The 19,007-nt window shown below is 40.1% G+C and overlaps 3 protein-coding genes across 4 annotated transcripts in view; 2 read left to right on the plus strand and 1 right to left on the minus strand.

Annotated features, from left to right (window-relative positions):
• Positions 1 to 5,657, plus strand: part of ganab (glucosidase, alpha; neutral AB) — an 11,641-nt gene extending 5,984 nt beyond the window's left edge. Inside the window, exons 10-24 of the mRNA XM_027022734.2 lie at positions 367 to 520; positions 668 to 903; positions 1,124 to 1,250; positions 1,412 to 1,491; positions 1,626 to 1,766; positions 1,892 to 1,988; positions 2,168 to 2,269; positions 2,513 to 2,756; positions 2,907 to 2,971; positions 3,097 to 3,173; positions 3,368 to 3,442; positions 3,526 to 3,639; positions 3,840 to 3,952; positions 4,083 to 4,183; positions 4,408 to 5,657. Coding sequence (XP_026878535.1) covers positions 367 to 520; positions 668 to 903; positions 1,124 to 1,250; positions 1,412 to 1,491; positions 1,626 to 1,766; positions 1,892 to 1,988; positions 2,168 to 2,269; positions 2,513 to 2,756; positions 2,907 to 2,971; positions 3,097 to 3,173; positions 3,368 to 3,442; positions 3,526 to 3,639; positions 3,840 to 3,952; positions 4,083 to 4,183; positions 4,408 to 4,514 — 1,833 coding nt within the window. The 3' untranslated portion in view covers positions 4,515 to 5,657. The remainder of the gene's footprint in view (positions 1 to 366; positions 521 to 667; positions 904 to 1,123; positions 1,251 to 1,411; positions 1,492 to 1,625; positions 1,767 to 1,891; positions 1,989 to 2,167; positions 2,270 to 2,512; positions 2,757 to 2,906; positions 2,972 to 3,096; positions 3,174 to 3,367; positions 3,443 to 3,525; positions 3,640 to 3,839; positions 3,953 to 4,082; positions 4,184 to 4,407) is intronic.
• Positions 5,658 to 6,242: 585 nt separating this feature from the next.
• On the plus strand, positions 6,243 to 12,125 carry si:ch211-114c17.1 (pre-mRNA-processing factor 39). The gene is made up of 14 exons (XM_027022718.2): positions 6,243 to 6,309; positions 6,897 to 7,147; positions 7,274 to 7,399; positions 7,876 to 7,994; positions 8,255 to 8,422; positions 8,795 to 8,981; positions 9,148 to 9,252; positions 9,413 to 9,652; positions 9,749 to 9,875; positions 9,971 to 10,242; positions 10,521 to 10,705; positions 10,896 to 10,970; positions 11,070 to 11,244; positions 11,510 to 12,125. Exons 1-14 carry the CDS (start codon positions 6,252 to 6,254, stop codon positions 11,582 to 11,584), a joined length of 2,163 nt encoding a protein of 720 aa, XP_026878519.2. The 5' UTR covers positions 6,243 to 6,251; the 3' UTR covers positions 11,585 to 12,125.
• A 1,442-nt stretch (positions 12,126 to 13,567) lies between these two features.
• ubxn1 (UBX domain protein 1) lies at positions 13,568 to 17,438 on the minus strand. 2 transcript variants are annotated; one of them, XM_027022719.2, is made up of 10 exons: positions 17,351 to 17,438; positions 16,587 to 16,649; positions 16,451 to 16,504; positions 16,247 to 16,365; positions 15,604 to 15,676; positions 15,332 to 15,523; positions 15,197 to 15,248; positions 14,838 to 14,960; positions 14,250 to 14,427; positions 13,568 to 13,822 (listed from the first exon to the last, which is right to left on the minus strand). In XM_027022719.2, the coding sequence occupies exons 2-10, from the start codon at positions 16,643 to 16,645 to the stop codon at positions 13,782 to 13,784; spliced, it is 891 nt and encodes a 296-aa protein (XP_026878520.2). In that variant the 5' UTR covers positions 16,646 to 16,649; positions 17,351 to 17,438; the 3' UTR covers positions 13,568 to 13,781. The 2 variants fall into 2 exon arrangements, with proteins under 2 accessions (XP_026878520.2, XP_035388073.1); XM_035532180.1 differs by lacking the exon at positions 17,351 to 17,438 and adding an exon at positions 17,222 to 17,324.
• Positions 17,439 to 19,007: the final 1,569 nt, after the last annotated feature.

Consider the following 19,007-nt stretch of genomic DNA (forward strand, 5'->3'; position numbering starts at 1 on the left):
ATACTCATATTAACGAAGCTTGGTTGCTTTGAGTCCGCTCTGAGAAGCATATTTTAAAGAAATATCAAAGTGGCTGTCCTGTGACTGGATGACGAACATGTCTGGAATACTCTGGCAATTGCATGCAACTACATTTTTTAAGTTTGCCATTTAAAATGCACTTTTTCCTTAGGGTGCATTTGTAAATTCATGAAGGCAAATTCTGCTCTGAAATTTCATTTAAATATGTAGGAACGGTGATCTCAACATGCTTCTGAATGCAGCCTCATTTTTTTGTTGTACATCAGCTTCTTGGTTGTAATTTTATGAACATCGGGCTAGGCATACGATACGTGTGTAAAATATCCCTCTGTTGACTTACCGTAGACAGTGTTTGGGAAGATGCTGGACTTTGTTCAGGGCTCCAGTGAGACCCCTCAGACTGATGTGCGTTGGGTCTCGGAGAGTGGGATCATTGACGTCTTCATCATGCTCGGTCCCAAACCCTCTGATGTCTTCACACAATACGCCTCACTCACAGGTGCGTACACGCTACAATTACTGCATATTGTGTGTGTGTGTGTGTGTGTGTGTGCATGTTGCTTTATTCTGCATGGTCTTTCTTCCCCTGCCTCTTCTCTCTTTCTGTCTAATGTCTTTGTCTGTCTGTCTTGTGTACACACCCCAGGCACCCAGTCGTTCCCTCCCCTGGCAGCTCTGGCCTATCACCAGTGCCGCTGGAACTACAACGACCAGGAGGACGTGAAGGCTGTGGACCAGGGCTTTGATCAGCACGATGTCCCGTATGACTTCATCTGGCTGGACATCGAGCACACAGACGGCAAGCGCTACTTCACCTGGGACCCTCACAAGTTCCCCCAACCCAAAGACATGCTGCAGGGCATCATGGACAAGAGACGCATGGTCAGTCATGTCACAGCCAGGTGGCCGTTGCCTGTCCTTTGAAACTGGATACACTGATTTAAAGAGCTGAAGATGTGGTAGAATTTATAGTAAACTCGCCAGCTGAGTTTTGTCATCATTTGTGCACTGGAAACGTGTGCCTTCCTAAGTCTTCATCTCGAACATGAAAGAAGGGGTTGTTTGCGTCCGGGAAGGCTCATTGATATCCTGTCTTCTGCAGATGGTGGCCATAGTTGACCCTCACATTAAAGTGGACAGTGGGTACAAGATCCACAATGAGATCCGTGACAAAAACTTCTATGTCAAGAACAAAGATGGAGGAGACTACGAGGGATGGTGCTGGCCAGGTGATAATGCTGCACACACTGACCTCTTAGTCTACTTCATACAGTAAAGAATGCCTTTATGAATAGATGAATGTAGGAATTGATCTGTATGATTTTCTCTGCTGGGAGAACTTCTGACACAAGATCCACATTGCATCTCTCTGTCTCTCTCTGTCTATCAGGAAATTCTGGCTACCCAGACTTCACTAATCCAGAAATGAGAGCCTTTTGGGCCAGTATGTTTGCATACGATCAGTATGAGGTGAGCATAACCTTTCCAGAAGCCTGGCAGAGATGGGTCTACCAACCACATGCACTTGACAAAAAAAAAAAAAAAACAGCTACATGACACAGCTCTCTTTCATGTAGATGTTTGATCTCATCTGCTCTCCTCAGGGCTCCATGGAGAACCTGTACACATGGAACGATATGAACGAGCCATCTGTGTTCAACGGCCCTGAGGTGACCATGTACAAAGATGCCATGCACGGCAGTTGGGAGCACAGAGACCTCCACAACCTCTACGGCTTCTATGTTGTGAGTCAAGTAGAACATCACACGAACTGTTTGCTAGAGAAGAGACGTATGGAAGTAGATGGGGCAATTTATTAATTCTGAGACTATTGATCCTGTCCTTGCCTTTGACCTTTTTTGCCGAGCAGCAAATGGCCACAACTGAAGGCCTGATCCAGCGGTCTGGGGGGACAGAAAGGCCCTTTGTTCTCACCCGAGCCTTCTTCGCTGGCTCACAGAGATATGGTGAGGACCCAACGTCTCCTGCAACAAAGACTGGGGAAGTGTGCAGTTAACAGACGTAACTGATAAAGATGTGTTTCATCACCTTTACATAATGTTAAGGTTACAGCTTCGTAAGCAACTATCAGTGGACATTGCTAACGGTGAGAGCGATTGGTCCTTGTTTGTCTGCATGAATGCAGGTGCTGTGTGGACTGGAGATAATGCAGCTGAGTGGGAGCATCTCAAGATCTCTATCCCCATGTGTCTGAGTCTGGGCCTGGTTGGCATCTCTCTGTGTGGAGGTCAGTTAAACCCTCTTCCGCTTAATAGGAGGATGACGTATAGCATAATGTCCGGTTAGTTCTCATCACTTTCAATTCAGTCACTAACAAGTTTGCTTAAGAAAGTCTACTTCAAGAAAACAAAGCAGCCGCTTTGTGTCTGTAAATGTTTGTGTGGAATTTATCATGTTATGGCAAACGTCTCGCTTTAATAATTATGGTGTCTTTTTAAGTTTTGACCAATCTTTTTCTCTCCCTCCACAGCTGACGTTGGTGGTTTCTTTAAGAGCCCCAGCACTGAACTGCTAGTGCGTTGGTACCAGACTGGTGCATACCAGCCCTTCTTCCGGGCACATGCCCACCTGGACACCCCCAGGCGGGAGCCCTGGCTCTTTGGCCCAGAGAACACTGCCCTCATACGGGAAGCTGTCCGTCAGCGCTATGCCCTCCTACCCTACTGGTACCAGCAATTCTACCAGGCACACAAGACTGGTCAGCCTGTTATGAGGTCAGTCTGAACTTCGTTCATTCACAAAACTGGAACCAGTACATGTTGGAACAGCACATTTGTGTAATTCTCGTCTGACTGGGGACTGTTCCCGTAACTAAGCAAATGGCTGTTCTTCCTTTTTCTTTTTTTCCCCTTCCTGCGTATTAGGCCTCTGTGGGTTGAGTATCCTAAAGACACAGCCTCTTTTGCCATTGATGATGAGTTCTTGATTGGTGAGTAACTTAATGTCTGTGTGTCTCTGTCTATGTAACTCATGTTCTGCTTCAGTGGTTTGTTTTTTGAATATACGTGGCTTTTGAATGCAAGCTGTACCATAATTAATGTGTGTCCACTTTAGGACGAGACTTGCTGGTACATCCTGTCACTGAAGAAGGGGCACGAGGCCTCACCGCTTACCTGCCTGGTCATGGGGAGGTGAGGCGTGTGGTGTGCGTTTTTTTTTTGGTTTTTTTGTTTTAATTCTGAACTCAAGTGCTGTACTCTTAAAGCAATGGTGGTAACTTTAATGGTGACGGGGACACAGTTTGAGCAGGACAGATTTCAAATGGCACTAACACTTTTTTTTTTTTAGCTTGTAGCATGTTTCATGTCTTTGTCCACCTTTTTAGGTTTGGTATGATGTCCACACATTCCAGAAACACAATGGAGCTCAAAACCTCTACATCCCAGTTACCATGAGCTCGGTATGTCTATCAATTTTCAAATTTAATAAATATCCCCTTGGTAATGCATGTTTGAGTTAAAGTCCTGCCTCTGTTTGTGTTAGATCCCAGTGTTCCAACGTGGAGGCTCCATCATTCCTAGAAAGCTCAGAGTTCGAAGGTCATCTGCCTGCATGGAAAATGACCCATACACCCTGTATGTGGCCCTCAATCCACAGGTAACTAAACAAGACTACCTGGTCCATCATTATTTTAGTGTGGTCTCCTCTGTGCCACTCCAAAACAAAAACAACAATGTTACTACTGCAAGTAAAGCATTTAAATGTATTAAATTGCCCTTGAACCCGAAGGCCCGCTGAAGGCATTCGCAGCAGGCATGGTTTAGTTTGGTTCCATTAACGTGCTCATCTCTTTCCAGAGAGCTGCTGAGGGTGAACTCTACATAGACGACGGCCACACCTTTAGTTTCCAGACCAAGAAGGAGTTTATTCACCGGAGCCTAACGTTTGCCTACAACACTCTCACATCCAGGTATCTCGCACCTCTGCTCCTTCACCTTACTTGATTTTTATCTTTTCATAAAATGCTGTTTGCAGTTGGTGAGGCGGAGTTGTGAAGGGAATGGTCTTGTAGCGTTTACTGCCTGATTATGCCTTTTCAGGAACTTGTGCACAGAGTCCAACTTCTCTACTAAATCATGGATTGAAAAGGTTCTCATATTGGGAGCCAGTAAACCCAAAAAAGTTACTCTTCAGATGGATGGTATGTTTTGATCAGTTTATTCCATTTGTTTGTGACTTTTTTTTTTTTCTCTTTTTGATAATCCTAAAATTCTTTTCATCAGTGTATATCTACAGAATGGAATAAAATAAACAAATTCATTGTGTAGGTAAAGTGGGTGCAGGTTATCTGCTTCAGTTGTAAGTTGTTTTTATATAATTTTTTTTCGGATTCTCCCCACACACCCCTGTCGCTCTGTTATACAGGCAAAGAGACTTCTGTGGAGTTTGAGTTCGATGCCTCCATGTCAGTGCTTACCCTTCGCAAGCCAGGCATGAATGCGGGAGCAGACTGGACTGTGAAGCTACAATAACACACTGGAACTTGCCTGAAAAAACAGAAGGATGTAGGTCCAGGAACCAAAACATGTTGCAGACAAATGACCAAGAAATGAATGTTCCGGAGGTTTAACGAGACCAACCCATGAGATATCAGACCTGTAAACATGAGACTGTTCTCAAACAGTCAAGTCTTTAGTATGGACGTACACCGGAAAAATGCTGGGGGGCGGGGGATCTTTAAGATCAGTGACATGGGAGAGTGAAATGGTAGATATTTTGGGTTTTATATTTTCTAAACGGTTGTGCAGAAAAATCATGCTACTCTTCAAAATGTCATCATGTAGTGAATTTGTCAAAACGGTAGGGGATTTTCCCCCCCCCCCCCAGATGCCTATGATTAAATTGAGCAAAAAGCATGTTTATGCTTGATTGATTATTTACATTAGTTTGATCCGTGCCCTCCATACTATGAACCATTTTCTTTATGTTCCTAAATCTTTGCCATGATTTTGATTGTTCACATTAATGGTTCTTTTACAAATGGACTAGCTGTGTCTTGGTTAAAGAGTGTAAACGGATGGTGGCAGCTCACACTAATTAAAACCCACAGATTAGAATACCTTTAGGGGAATAAACCACTTATTTAGTGGAAGTGATCATTTTAGTAAATAATAGGGTGTTTTTGTTGCAGTTTATTGTCCATTTATTTCTCTCATTGTGATCTTTTCTTGTGCACTTGAATATTTCTGAAGGTGGTTGGATATTTTCAGTAAAACTAATATTTAGCTTGAGTTTACATCTGCCACAAAGTTGGCCATGTAGTGATGGAAATGTGAAAGTTAATTTTCTGAGGTGTTGCCGAGAGCCTCTGTAAAACTTGTGACTTCACATGAAAATATTGCAAGTGCTTTTTGTGTACATTCCTTCTTTATCTGATGTGAATACACTATATTTCGTGGTCCTACTGATCATATGGCTCTTTTTTTTTTGCTGTTTGTGTAAATTCACATTCAGTTGACCTTTTGAAAAATGTTGGTCTTATTGTCCTGACCTGTCTTTAAAAAACAACATGCTTGTCCCCACCAAACTGACATGATAGGATTAATGATTTGATGACATGGGTCTTCAGGCAAAATGGTCAGAAATTCAAAATAAAAATTAATTCCTTAAATATATTCATCTGTTGTCCTTATTTTAGTGTCTTTGTGCACAAATTAAAAATATTTTTTAAAGTGGATACAGAATTCCTCTAATTGTGTTGAATAATAAGTAACAAGTAATAATATAGTGATGAAGTGAATAAACTATTAAAACAGTTCAGAGAGACTCTGAACACAGATTCTAAACTTTTTTTCTTGTTTGTTCCTTAATATTTCTTTAAAATATGAAAATGTGATTCTTGGGTTTACAACACAAGCAGTAGGACTATATTAACTGTATTTTAGCTAAATACATATACAATATAAAATATAACAAGCCTCACTTCATTTCCCGAATGACCTCAGAATTTATTTTCAATTAATTTTCTCCTCTAAAAATTAAATAAGCTCTTAAAACATACATTTTTAATGCAACCTTTTTATGTGAAATCCATGTTTGTACCCCTGGTATACTATCTTCCATATTCTTATGATAATGGTTTTATATACTTGTATATGTATTGGTTTGTCTACAATACTCCAATAAAACAACAAAAATAAATAGATTATAATTATATTATGTATACATATCAACTGTCGCACAATACCCACGTCATTTGTTAGCTCGTTATGGCGGCGGAAGGTATAGAAGAATTTAGCGACCACGGGGATTTCACAAACCCTTCAGGTTTTAACGTTTAGCAACATTAAATTCAGAACATTCTTACCTTGTTGTCTTTTTTATGTGCAATATATCTTGTGACATTGTTCTCATTTTCCTCCGGAATAAGCATCACTTATTTCGCTCGTTCGCTAACAGCTAGCTGGCAGGCTAGCTAGCCTAGTTATCTTAGCAGCGTAAATGTCGTTGGTGAGATTGTTGGTCTTGTTAATGTATTTTAGGTGGCTCGCTTACTTACAAAACGTTGCCTGATTGTTGATAACCTAAAATATTCTTCTGCTTCCGTCACACGTGAATTGCAACATTTATATATAACGCTACGGATTTTTAAAAATACGGAAGTTAAATAGCTAGGTAGCATATAAACATAAGTGAGGTGACAGGTTCTGTAGCCTATAGCTGTTAGCTAACGCGAGTTTACCCGTTTATATCTGCAGAGAGAAGAAAACCACAACAGGGTGAAATTTAGCTTCTAGGTTTAGCGATATATCATTTATTGGCTTCTTGTTTAAAAAATGCAATATGAAGGCTCATTCATGAGTCATATCTAGAGTTGTATTTTAATTGGTAACCATGCCGTCCTCATATTACAGGGTTTGAAGCCCCCGAGGCCACTGACCTCGCCGAGACAAATCTAGGGGACCCTGAAGACAGACCTGGAGCTGGAGCTGGAACAGATATGGCAGAGCCACCAGCAACCTACAGTATACCTCCACCAGAGGGAGAAGACGAAGAAGACGACGGAGAACTGCCGGCTGATTTCGAAAGACTATGGAAAATGGTGACTGACAACCCACAGGATTTCAACTGTTGGACAGATTTACTGCAGTATTGTGAACAAGAGGTGAGGACAGTGAACTGGTGGCTTTTTAAAAGCAAACTTCTTTAATAAAGTCAAATTAACTGTTTTTAAATGTATCACTTGTTATGGATTGCCAACAAAGTATGCATTCTCATAAAACTGTTTTAGAGTCATATGACCGCATCCCGTCGGGCTCTGAATGCGTTCCTGGCTAGATACCCACTGTGCTACGGCTACTGGAAGAAATTTGCAGATTTGGAAAGGCGAGCAGGCCACAACAAGAAAGCAGAAGAGGTGTGGAATGCAATAAAAGATATGAGAATTTGAATGAATGCAGAAGATTTCTTGTTGGTGTTAACTTGTTCACAACTATGCCTATAAACCTTATATACAGAATTGAACAAACAATTACCATTTTAGTTTCAATGCAGAGAAAAGCAAAAGTGCTTTGGAGTAAAATGGGTAAAAAAAATATGATCAAAAACACAGTTCTATTATCGGGGGGGAGAAGAATTTTATGCTTTGTTTAATTTCATGTTGTGAACACTGGTCATGTTTCTTTTTATTTGTTAACAACTGTTTCAAGCAGATTGTTGCTGTAGGTCGACTACAAATAGCAAAAATTCTAATCTTAACAATGGTCTTGACCCTAATCTTGTAATATTCTAAGAGATATTTTAACACTGGCTTCAGGTCAGATTGAAAAGGGTGCCATTGTGTTAGATTATTTATAAAATTGTCATCTTGTATTTCATATGCTTGTTTTGCAGGTGTGTGTGCAAGGCTTGAAAGCTATCCCGCTTAGTGTGGATCTGTGGATACATTACATCAACCTACTGCTCGGGACACTCAACATGAACCTGCCTGAATCAATACAACGCATTCGCAGGTAGCATAGTAGCCATCTTGCCCCAGTTTCCAATCATGTTGCTAAAACTTGACTCTGCCTCATTTTTATTTAGATTTTGATTGTTGATTCATATTACCAGCAGCTGAGTTTTAGTACTCAGTAAGGTTAGTCATTTGTACCACGTATTTTTACCTTGAGTCTTGGCGTGCCATTTGTAAGTGGGCTCTATGAATAACACTTGATTTGACATCCTCTGTAGGATTGGCTGTGTCCCATTCCCTGTTGTCTATGTTCTGCAGTACATTTGAGGATGCCGTGGAGGCAGCAGGCTGGGACTGGCACTCGGACCGCCTGTGGGACCTCTATGCTGAATGGGAGAAGGAACAGGGAGACCTGAGAGCCATGACTGCAGTCTATGACAGAGTGATGAGCGTGCCCACCCAACTGTACAGCACCCACTATGAGAAGTATGCCAGCCATAACAGCTTCACACAAGTGTCTGAGTGGGGAATGGGTCTAAGAGGGTTGTTTGCACAGCTGTTCAGCTTGACACACAAATCCGCTTACAAACACACACATTTGTGAGAATTTGCTGATACTTCCTCTCACTATCGTATCTTGTGATCTTTTTCCCCCCCTTCATATTTAGATGCAGCTGAATTTATCACCCAAAGCCTTATTGGTAAACTGTCAAACACATGCAATTCAGCACTACAAAATTCAGATCTCCAAAATATCACAAATTGGTTTTCTTTGCTTTCACAGTCCATAAGAAAATGAGTGCCGTGATTGAGACTGTTAGGGCTGATGTGTGATCGATTCCATCTCTGTTCCCTCAGGCTGAAGACTCATTTAACCACTCATGCACTCCAGGACGTGCTAAGCCCTGAGGAGTACAGCAAGCTGCGTGCAGAGTATCGACAGAGTCAAATTCAGGCCAAAAAAGAGGGCTCCGATCCTACGGCCGACGAGGGAGAGGAGAGGCCACCCGGTGAGGAAGACCCCGTGGACAGTGGAAAAGACTCGGTAAACAGCCTGACGTTTGCAGAAATTAGATGCTTTGAAACATTTGGTGTACATGCGTAGAATCAAAACTGACAGAGGCTGGGTGTTGCATAATTATGATTGTGTCAGTTAGCACCTTTTGGAGGTCATGCATTTAGGTTGTTCGTTCACATTTTTTTCAATGTAGGATGAGGCAGTGCAGAAGATGCAGGAGCTGTTGTTGGCCAGCAGAGAGGAAGCTTACCTACAGAATGAGGGTGAGGTCAGGAAGAGATGGAACTTTGAAGATGCGGTAAGACATTACACTGACTTAAGAGTGTTGTAGTATTGACTCAAACGCAGATGAGCCAAGGAAGGCATAAATTGAACCCATTGCTCTTTTTACATGCTTGTTTTCTTTCTTGCTCTTCTGCTATTACCCCCCCCCCCCCCTTTCACTTTTGCTGCCATAGATCAAAAGACCGTACTTCCACGTGAAGCCCTTGGACCGGGCCCAGCTGAAAGCCTGGCAGAGTTATCTGGACTGGGAGACAACTGAAGCAGAAGCAGAGCAAGAAGCCACGGAGGGAACTTCTATGGAGGGTCAGGAGGGCTCCCAGGCGAGAAAGAGCATTGCCGGACACAAGCGAGTGCTGATTCTGTACGAGCGCTGCCTCATTGCCTGCGCACTCTATGAGGAGTTCTGGGATAAGGTGGGGAAGGAGAGATTCTGCAGTTCAGGGACAAACATTTGAGATTTTGGCTTTTATTGATAGTGTTGAGTGTGTGTGTCTGTGTGTGTGTTGTAGTATGTGCATTACTTGGAACCTCGTAGTCTGGAGGAGACGCGCAGTGTGTATAGGAGAGCTTGTGAAATCCACCTGCCATACAAGCACAGTTTCCACTTGCAGTGGACAACGTTTGAAGAGAGACATGGTAAGGAGTACTGTTAGCCAGACTATAAAACAGTTTTACCTAAATTCCCAGCATTTGGGGCAAATAAATTGACAAGCAAATCTCTTTTCTTGCAGGTAATATCTCAGAGGCGCAGCATATTCTAGAATCCCTAGAGAAGGCAATGCCTGGGTTGGCCATGGTCCGCCTGCGACGGGCGGGGCTAGAGAGAAGGGTGGGCCGGCTAGATATGGCAGAGTCGCTACTGAGGGACGCAGTGGAACAGAACAAAGACAAGCCACACCTTCATGCATTTTTCTCCATCAAGCTGGCACGCTTCCTCCACAAATTGGGCAAGAATCCCTCTAGAGCTCGCGCTGTACTGCAGGAAGCCATTGAACTTAGTCCAGTAAGGAAACAGCCATGCTCCTAAGAACTGCTGTAGTTAATTTCTATTAAAAAACTGGCAGTACTTTTATTGAGCTCTGAAATTTAGACACCGTGCTTTAACACCGTCTCTACACTTTGTGTTATTTAAAAAATGTCTGGGTCAGATGTCACAATGCATTAATGCTAATTCTCATAGGTGACAGTGTTTGGTGTTGACTCTTTACATCAGTAGTCATTTGCTTCCAGAGTAATATTTCCAGTTAAATTCATTCTGTTCTGCTTTCAAAAACTTTCCAGGACAACAGTAAGCTCTACCTAAATCTGCTGGAGCTGGAGGTCTCGGGGGACTTGCGTGTGAATGGGGGAGGGGTCCAGCAGTGTGTGAACAAAGCTTTGGCTGCACCTCTCTCACCAAAGACCAAAATCCTCTTCTCCCAACGAGGTCTCCAGTTCGTTGAGGATTTTGGGACATCTGTGCAAAGGTCAGCAATTACTCTGGATAAGATGTAATTCAATGCCAGGTCTTATGAGAAGTAGGTTTGTAATTTTTTTTTTTTTTTCACCTTTTGCAGTACCTATCTTGAGATTAAGTGGAATGGTTTCATAAACAAATTCGGCCTTGTCCTGATCCCAACATTATTGTAACGTGTGTGTGTGTGTGTGTGTACACAGTGTGTTAAGTATCTATGAGGAGCACCAGAAGCTACTTAATGAGCTCGGTGGGAAGAAGCGAGGAGCGGAGAATGGGTAGGCAACACTAGTCATTTCAGTCATTTTATCTGGCACCAATTGTATTCAATATCCGATTTATTCTTAGAACAATGACATTTATTGTCCTGCTTGTAGTGATGACGACCCAGAGAAAATGAGTAAAATGGATGATGGCTCTGCTATGACGGCCCCTGCTCAAGGTGTCCCACCTAGTATGCCCCCTGTTCCTATGACAACACCACCTCCCCCTATGATGGGTGGAGACATGAGTGGGGCCCACGGGTATGGAGGCTATAGCAACTGGTATCAGGTATTCAGGGTTTAACTTTCCTTCACAACCGTATTACCTACAGGTGGACTATAAAACTGAACACTGTTTTGCATTTACAGCAATTAAATGCTCTTTTCCACAGTGACTTAGACAGGTACTTTGTCTGCTTAGAAAATGTTTGTACTACTAGGCAAGTTTTCTAGACTCTAGGTTAGAAATGTGAAAAGTGAACTTTTTTTTAATGCCTGATGGCCACGCTCTGCCATACTTCTCACCCTTTTCTTCTGTTCACATATTTTTACAGCAACAGCAGTATGGTGGCTATGGTGGCTACCACAATCCATGGAACCAATATAATCAGTATTACCCTCCCAGCTAGACCAGAGGACCCTAGGCCAGTGGACAGCACCGTAGACCACTTCTGCTTCTCCAGCAATGTACAGCCTCTTGTTCCCATGCACACATCCTCCGACTGCAGCAGGCTTACCCGGTACAGTATGGTCAGAAGTAGATGCATAGTGAAGTGTTTTACACTGCACATTTTATCTTGGGAGATGGTGAGCAGGGTACAGTTCACTGCCTACACATCACTCTACTAGGTACAGCCCCATAAATACTTAATTAGTACTTTTTTTTTTTTTTTTTTTAAATGGTGTCCCTGTATGGAAAATGTTTGTGGTATTTTGTATTTTGAACATTTTGTAAGATCTTTTAAAATTACATTTAAGTAGCTGTTCATTTACCCTTCATTGTCAGCTTCAAGCCATTCCAAAAGTAAACTGTTTTATGAATTCTTTGTGTATATAATGTTTCATAATTTGAGTTTCATCTTAGGTGCATTGAATCATACAAACACACAGGTTTGTACTTATGATGGTGTTTCATTTTGCAGCAAAGAAATAATTTTCATAAGGAAAATTGACCTCTATATATATATATATATATATATATATATATATATATATATATATATATATATATATATAGATATATATATAGATATAGATAGATAGATAGATAGATAGATAGATAGATAGATAGATAGATTATATATATAATCTATGTATGTATATATATAGATTATATATATAATCTATGTATGTGTATATATATATATATATATATATATATATATATATATATATATAGATAGATAGATTATATATATAATCTATGTATGTATATATATATATATATATATATATATATATATATATATATATATATATATATAGATAGATAGATAGATTATATATATAATCTATGTATGTATATATATATATATATATATATATATATATATATATATATATATATATAGATAGATTATATATATAATCTATGTATGTATATATATAGATTATATATATAATCTATGTATGTATATATATATATATATATATATATATATATATATAGATAGATAGATTATATATATAATCTATGTATGTATATATATAGATAGATTATATATATAATCTATGTATATATATATATATATATAATCTATGTTTTTTAAAATCATAGCTGCTGTCTATAGACTATTGCAGATTATGTCTGTGTCCCTGTAATATGCAGTTATTTCACCTTATTCCATTGGAGTGACATCTAATTAATAACCAAAAATGACTTTGGATGTCATCTCAAAGCATCCTTCAGAGTGCTTCGCTTAAGTAAGGAGTACAATATTCACTTGGTTAAAGTTATATATAGAGGTAGATACTACTGATTAATCATTGGCATTAATATCAACAAAACACTGTTTTCCAGTGCTACAATGGATGTGAGAGACCATTTCTTCTGTTGCTTTTGTGCTGTCATGACTTGGGGTGTGTTCAGATTATTATGAAATTAAATGCCTGCTAAATCTGTTAATGTGCTGGGACACAAGTTTGAGTGATATACTGACGTTGAAGTCATAGTTTACTGGAAATGCTTTATTATGGGTAGGTCACAGGTTGGACGGGTCTCAAAATATTTCCATCTAAACTTCATGGATATCGTCCATGGATTAGGCCAAGTCTTGAATCTGAGTCTCATGCTAATGGAGATTCACTATTTTTTTAATCAATACTTTCCTGTTTTATTGCAACATTTATGCTTTCTGCAAATGGATGTGTTCTGTATTTACACACATCCCACCCAAAATTACAGACACACCAATGACACACTGGCTGTTTTATAATGTTTAAGATGACAAATTTCTATTTGAATTATTCATTTTTTTGATTTATTTCTGAATAAATATGTCTGTCTACTTAAGCCTGCAGTCTTCAGACTTTACCTGACTGTTTGCATGAAACCTAGTGGTGATGGGACTAAATGTGGTGGTGTGCTTTTTTATTTACACTAACCAAGGACAAAAGGTCAAAACAATTTATTCAAAACATAAAAAATACATATCAGAATAATTAAAATAATGAGAACTGCAGTGGGCATCTATTTTGATCCATTGATGGACATGGTTAATATTTAAAACCTTTATTGTACCCATTAAGTATTGATCAACTGATGGTTTTAGTGTAGAAAATCAAATTCAGTCCAGTGATTAATGTTTGCCCCTTGTTGCCCTTCCTTTATTTCTTAGTAACAACAAGCACAGCAGAAGGCACCAAACCTGAGTAAAAGAGAAGAAGAATGTGTGTCAGCAAAATACCCCTGAATGATCAGGGCCCTGTTTCCCAGAGTCACTGTGATGTTAAGATCATCTTAAATTTGAGAGAAAGATGTAATACTCTGGCTACCATTTAAAGATCATTTTTGTTTTATGATGCGTTTGGGAAACCCAGCCAAGATTAGAGAGACATGTGCAACTACTCCAGCAGTCAGACTTTATATGTTAGTGCACTGAGTGCAAAACTCTGAACTGAGTTCAGGCAGCAATCATAAGTGCTGTAATGAGGTCAGGACTCAGAATGCTTGAGTGTAATGGAGAAAAAGCTTGACTCACAGCAGTAAATCGACTCACAGTGGTTAAATCCCTGTTACTATGGTTAACTTAAGTATACCAACAAAGCTACAAATGTTTTTCGAAGTCATTTTACCTAGCTCGCGTAGAGGTTTCTCCATGTCGAGGTCTGTGTAGACGCGGCGGGGGTAGGGGGACAGAAGGGTGAAGTCCTGGCCATCAGAGCTGTTCATCTGTACATATACTCTCACTGCTGCCAGAGGTTCCTGGGCTTTAAAGACTGCTGTCAGTGCAGAGCCATCCAGGAGGCGGATCTAGCAGAGGACGTCACAGGCAAGATGCTGCATGCGTGTTTCAAATCCAAACACTTGAAAAGCCAAATTATAGGGTGTATAGTTTGCCTGGGACAACAATGCTACCATCATTTTCCCTGGTGTGAATAATTGCATTGTTATGGACTAAAATATTAACCCGATAAGAATATAGGCACATTTTATTCCAATAAACTGCAAAGCCCTGACAAACACTTATGGACATACCCCATTTTCCCCACCATATTCTACACCAGTTACCTAGACTACATAACACTGGAGTCAGTCGCACATTAAGATTTGGTGATGGTGACTGCGTAGTAGTTTTTTTTACACAACATGCTTACAATCATGAGGAACTAGCCAAGTACTGATGTTTAATCTTCAAGATAGAAAATGATGAAGTGTGTTACCTGTATCCGACATTCATCATAGTCTTTCTTGGCTGGGGGAGGACCCTGGTTCTCAGGGGGAGTTTGGGGACTGGTATCAGAAGTAGGGGATGACAGAGTTGTACCTGATGAGCCCCCTCCAAACTGGGACAAAGATGCATGAATACAGTCAGCTAGTTACTGGTTTAAACAACATCTGGGAGAATAGGAGAATAGGTGCTACATGGGTGTATATATAATGAATATATAAATAGTGTTATGGTCATCCTGAGATTAGCACTGTACTTTATGACAACACATGGTAAATTACCTACTCTATTTTAGAAGATGCATCATCATTTAAAACTAATGTAAATCAGAGTTAATTTCTAACTAAATACCTTGCGTGCTCTCTCCTCTCTATCGCGTGCAATCCTCTCTTTGACACGTTGCCTAGAAAAGATCCACAGATCAAAACAGCAGATCTTATACATGATTTTTTTAATGGGAAGTTCATTATCCAGGGCTTGCATTACTTGGCAAGTCGGTCCTCCATTTTCTCTCTCCTGCGCTGGTCAGCCAGCTTCTTCATCTCATCATCCTGCAGTTTCTGCCGAATCTGCTGGAGCTCTTGGCCCTGTTTCCTCCTCTGCTTCTCCCTCTCCACCTCCTCCTGTCGTTCCCGCTCTCTTCTCTCTTCTTGCTTCACCCTCATCAACTCCTCAAGTCTGGAAGTAAAGGGATAACGATCAGCCGTCAATCGACTCTGTTCATAACTAGCCCCATCCTTCGCAGCTTTGAAACTAACCTCTTAATTTGTTCTTTTTTTTCCTCTTCTGTCATTGGTCGTTTGGGATCCTGTCCCATCTCCTCTTCAGCAGCTGGTATTTATTCAATATGAAAGCAAAATCCAAAGTAAACATTTGTTGTAATTAATTTGCTGGTGACTGGATAATTCTAGTTCAGAAGAGATCAACTAAGGTGACTATGCAGCAGCATGCAAGTAGGTGGGACCTATAAAGATTGGCCAAAGCAATGCAAAAACAAACATATAGTGTATCGCAACTGTAGAAAGCAAATCAACACATGAAAGCAAAGTTAAATCCTGGACATTTTAGCAATCCTGGCCAGACACATTTTTAGGTCCTTAAAATGTCAACAAGGTCACCACAGATCATGTACTTCTAATTTCACTTTGCAAATTCTTTTTTTTGTAAGAATATGCTTCTTCCTAATTTCAAATATGCTTCAGTTTTTAGCCAAGGTTTAGATACAGGTCTTTAGTTTAGACAGACAAACCAAACAATACATCGCTGGTAAATCACACCATTTAGCCAAAACAACTCCATTCTGGATTCATACAGGTATATGAAAAACTGATTACTAGCCTAAACTGACAACATTCATGACAACATTTAAAGCAATGTTCTGTAATGGAAAGACAGTCATACATTCAGTAGGTTCTGAAACGGACTCGGATGAGCTCTGTTGTTCCGATGAACCTAGAACAGACTCTGCTGGTGGGGCATATGGCTCGTCTATATCTGGATCGTTCTCATGTTCCATAAGCCTGTGTGTGAAAATGGTAAGAGTTAAAGCAAACCTGGCCCGCAGCAATCTTGGCAGTATAACATCTGAGAAACAATAGGACTTACCAGTCCATGGCTCTCTCGATACCCTGGTTGCCAGTATGTGCTACAGCCTTCTCCCTTTGGGAATAACAAAGCAATTGAGCACTATAATGGGCGGAGGTTAGGTAAAATTATGTCAATCATAAGAAAAATCTCCTACGCTCTGTTTCGGTCAAAGCCCATTTCCATGAGACTTTCTAACGTTGTGCACTCCGCCATGGTGCTGTAAAAAAAAAAAAATTGGAAGTACAGTACACACACACCATTAATGTTTGTCCGAACATAGTGTCTGAACTTGGGCAGCCATGCTCTCACTGCATCTACCTGCCAAATACTTTCCCAATTGTACTGCAACTATTTAGGACGTTTCGAATAGCCGATCTGCTGTAATGTATCTATTTGAGTATTTATTAAGTAAACAATACAACCTGCACATTAACTAACTCATATTCGTTAGCTAGGAAGCTAACTAAAACAGATAGCTAGAAACACAACGTGTTATTGTTGACTTGCTAGCAGGTTAGCAGCACAGTTAGCGTAGCTGACTTGGCAGTAATGGGAGAATCTCTACAGCAATGCGTCAGATTTTTTTTTCCTTTTTCAGTCTGCCCCATGCTATCAAATGCCACACTTTGATCGATTTTCTAAATGAATGAAAATACCAATACAGCGAGCTAGCTGGCTAAATTATGCATTGTCAAGGTTTAGAATTGACAGCTAGCTAGCTAGCTAGCTAGCTAGCTAACAGAGATCCCCTTCCAAACTTGTTTCAAATTTTAAAATGAGGAAACTTACTCACGAAGTCAGCCTAAATTAAATACAGAATACACCAACTGTGCACTGTTTCAATGTTTTGTGAAGGATTTGTAATGATCTACAAGCCACGATTAGCGAGCTAACCTAGCCATCATAACAGCCACTTACATATCGAATCGGCAGTCTCACGTCCACACACCGCTACGGCGACCACTACAGGCGCATCCGCGGAGCAAAAGCAAAGGGATTTCTCTTAGTCTTTCTGGCTTTTTTACACCTTCGCTGAAACGTATTTTTGGACAATAGTGGCTCATCAGTGTAAAAGGCAATCCCCTCTTCTTCATGGGTCAGAAACTTAACTTGTAGCCCAACCGATAAAAGCTTGCTTACTTAAAGGCTGAAAGAAACCGACTAGGAGTGTATGTGTTAAGAAACTGGGATTAATCGATTACTCGTTCAACCGATCAGTTAATTGGATTCGTTCCGCGGGTTACAAGTACGGAGAGACAAACAAACAGGTGCAGTAGGCCAAAGGGAGGGTTTGTAAGAAACTCCATACACTAACCTAAGATCACTTACATACTCTAGCTGGCTGTCAACGGTAACGTGCTTTTTTCCCCATTCATTCTCTCTCTCTCTCTCTCTCTCTCTCTCTCTCTCTCAGAGCACACATTTATTTCAGCTTTCAGTTACGACATTAGCTTGCATCAAAAGTGACAAATGATGTACTTGAATAAAATCTTAAAAACTATATTAAATATTTCCCGTAGCTTACATAACTATCATGCGACAGACTACCTAACGTTACAGCCCAAACATGTAGGCTACTGGCAAATGCAGAAAGCAGTCACATCAATTGATGGTGTACCTGTTGTTAAAAAAACGTACCTTATGGTATTACATTAAATATAATCCCTTTATGTTTTTTAGAGGTCATTTTTAAATTATTCTTTTAGAGTCTTATTTTTCAACAAACAGTAACAACAGCCAAGCTCAAAAACAACTTATCCTAGTAGATATTGATATTGATTTATACTTAGCTCTCAGTAAACATATCTGCACACATTCATATTTATTAATAAACTGATTAAACGGATTAAATAAGACCAATTATGAGGTAAGCATGCACGTCACAAACCCCATAGTTATACATTCTTTTACAACTATGTTCCAAATCTTAACGGAAGGAGCCTTATCACTTAACCAAGACATTCAGAAATTATTTTTGCTGTATAGGTAAGAATACTACCTATACCTATTTAGATGTCAGTCTTTTATTTGGCATGCCCAGAATAAGTTACATTATCTTGGTCTAGATCAATTAGCAGTATGGTGAGCATGTCGGGTTAAACTTAACTTTGTTGTAGGGTGTAATGTGCAAATGGTGAATTATTCTGAGCTGGGCAGCTCGAGTTCTATTACAAATGGATATTTTCCTATCTTGATCCCAAATCCGTTTCCACCTCATCATCCGCTACAACAATGAATAATTATTTTCCCCAGGTCTGTTTAAGACCATCTGTAGTGACTTCCGATATTTAACATAAAATCGTATTTAAAAACGAGATTTTGCATGGGACTTTTTAAAGAATCTTTTTTTTTTTTTCTATGCCTGATAAAGTGTCAGTGATGTTAAGAGTGGTGTTATTACTAATGAACTCTCTGCGCTCTATGTTTCTATGCCCTCTTGTTAGGTTAAAGTTCTCGAGTAGTTGCTCAAAGGACTTTTAAAGGATGTGTCCATGAACACATTTTTATGAGAGTGATGCCCAGGCATCATAAAGACTGAAATCTGTGTGCATGTGCTGGGTTATTCTGGATTGTC

The sequence above is a fragment of the Electrophorus electricus genome, chromosome 12 (assembly GCF_013358815.1).
Source record: "Electrophorus electricus isolate fEleEle1 chromosome 12, fEleEle1.pri, whole genome shotgun sequence".
Lineage (NCBI taxonomy): Eukaryota > Metazoa > Chordata > Actinopteri > Gymnotiformes > Gymnotidae > Electrophorus > Electrophorus electricus.

Coding starts and splice junctions, on each gene's coding strand:
- si:ch211-114c17.1 (XM_027022718.2), top strand. CDS start 6,252: ATGGCGGCGGAAGGTATAGAAGAATTTAGCGACCACGGGGATTTCACA. Junction 9,653..9,748: donor ATGAGGAGTTCTGGGATAAG/GTGGGGAAGGAG, acceptor TGTGTGTTGTAG/TATGTGCATTACTTGGAACC. Junction 10,243..10,520: donor AAGCCATTGAACTTAGTCCA/GTAAGGAAACAG, acceptor AAAACTTTCCAG/GACAACAGTAAGCTCTACCT.
- ubxn1 (XM_027022719.2), bottom strand. CDS start 16,645: ATGGCGGAGTGCACAACGTTAGAAAGTCTCATGGAAATGGGCTTTGAC. Junction 14,961..15,196: donor GAGAGGAGAGAGCACGCAAG/GTATTTAGTTAG, acceptor TCTTTGTCCCAG/TTTGGAGGGGGCTCATCAGG. Junction 14,428..14,837: donor ATGATGAATGTCGGATACAG/GTAACACACTTC, acceptor GTCCTCTGCTAG/ATCCGCCTCCTGGATGGCTC.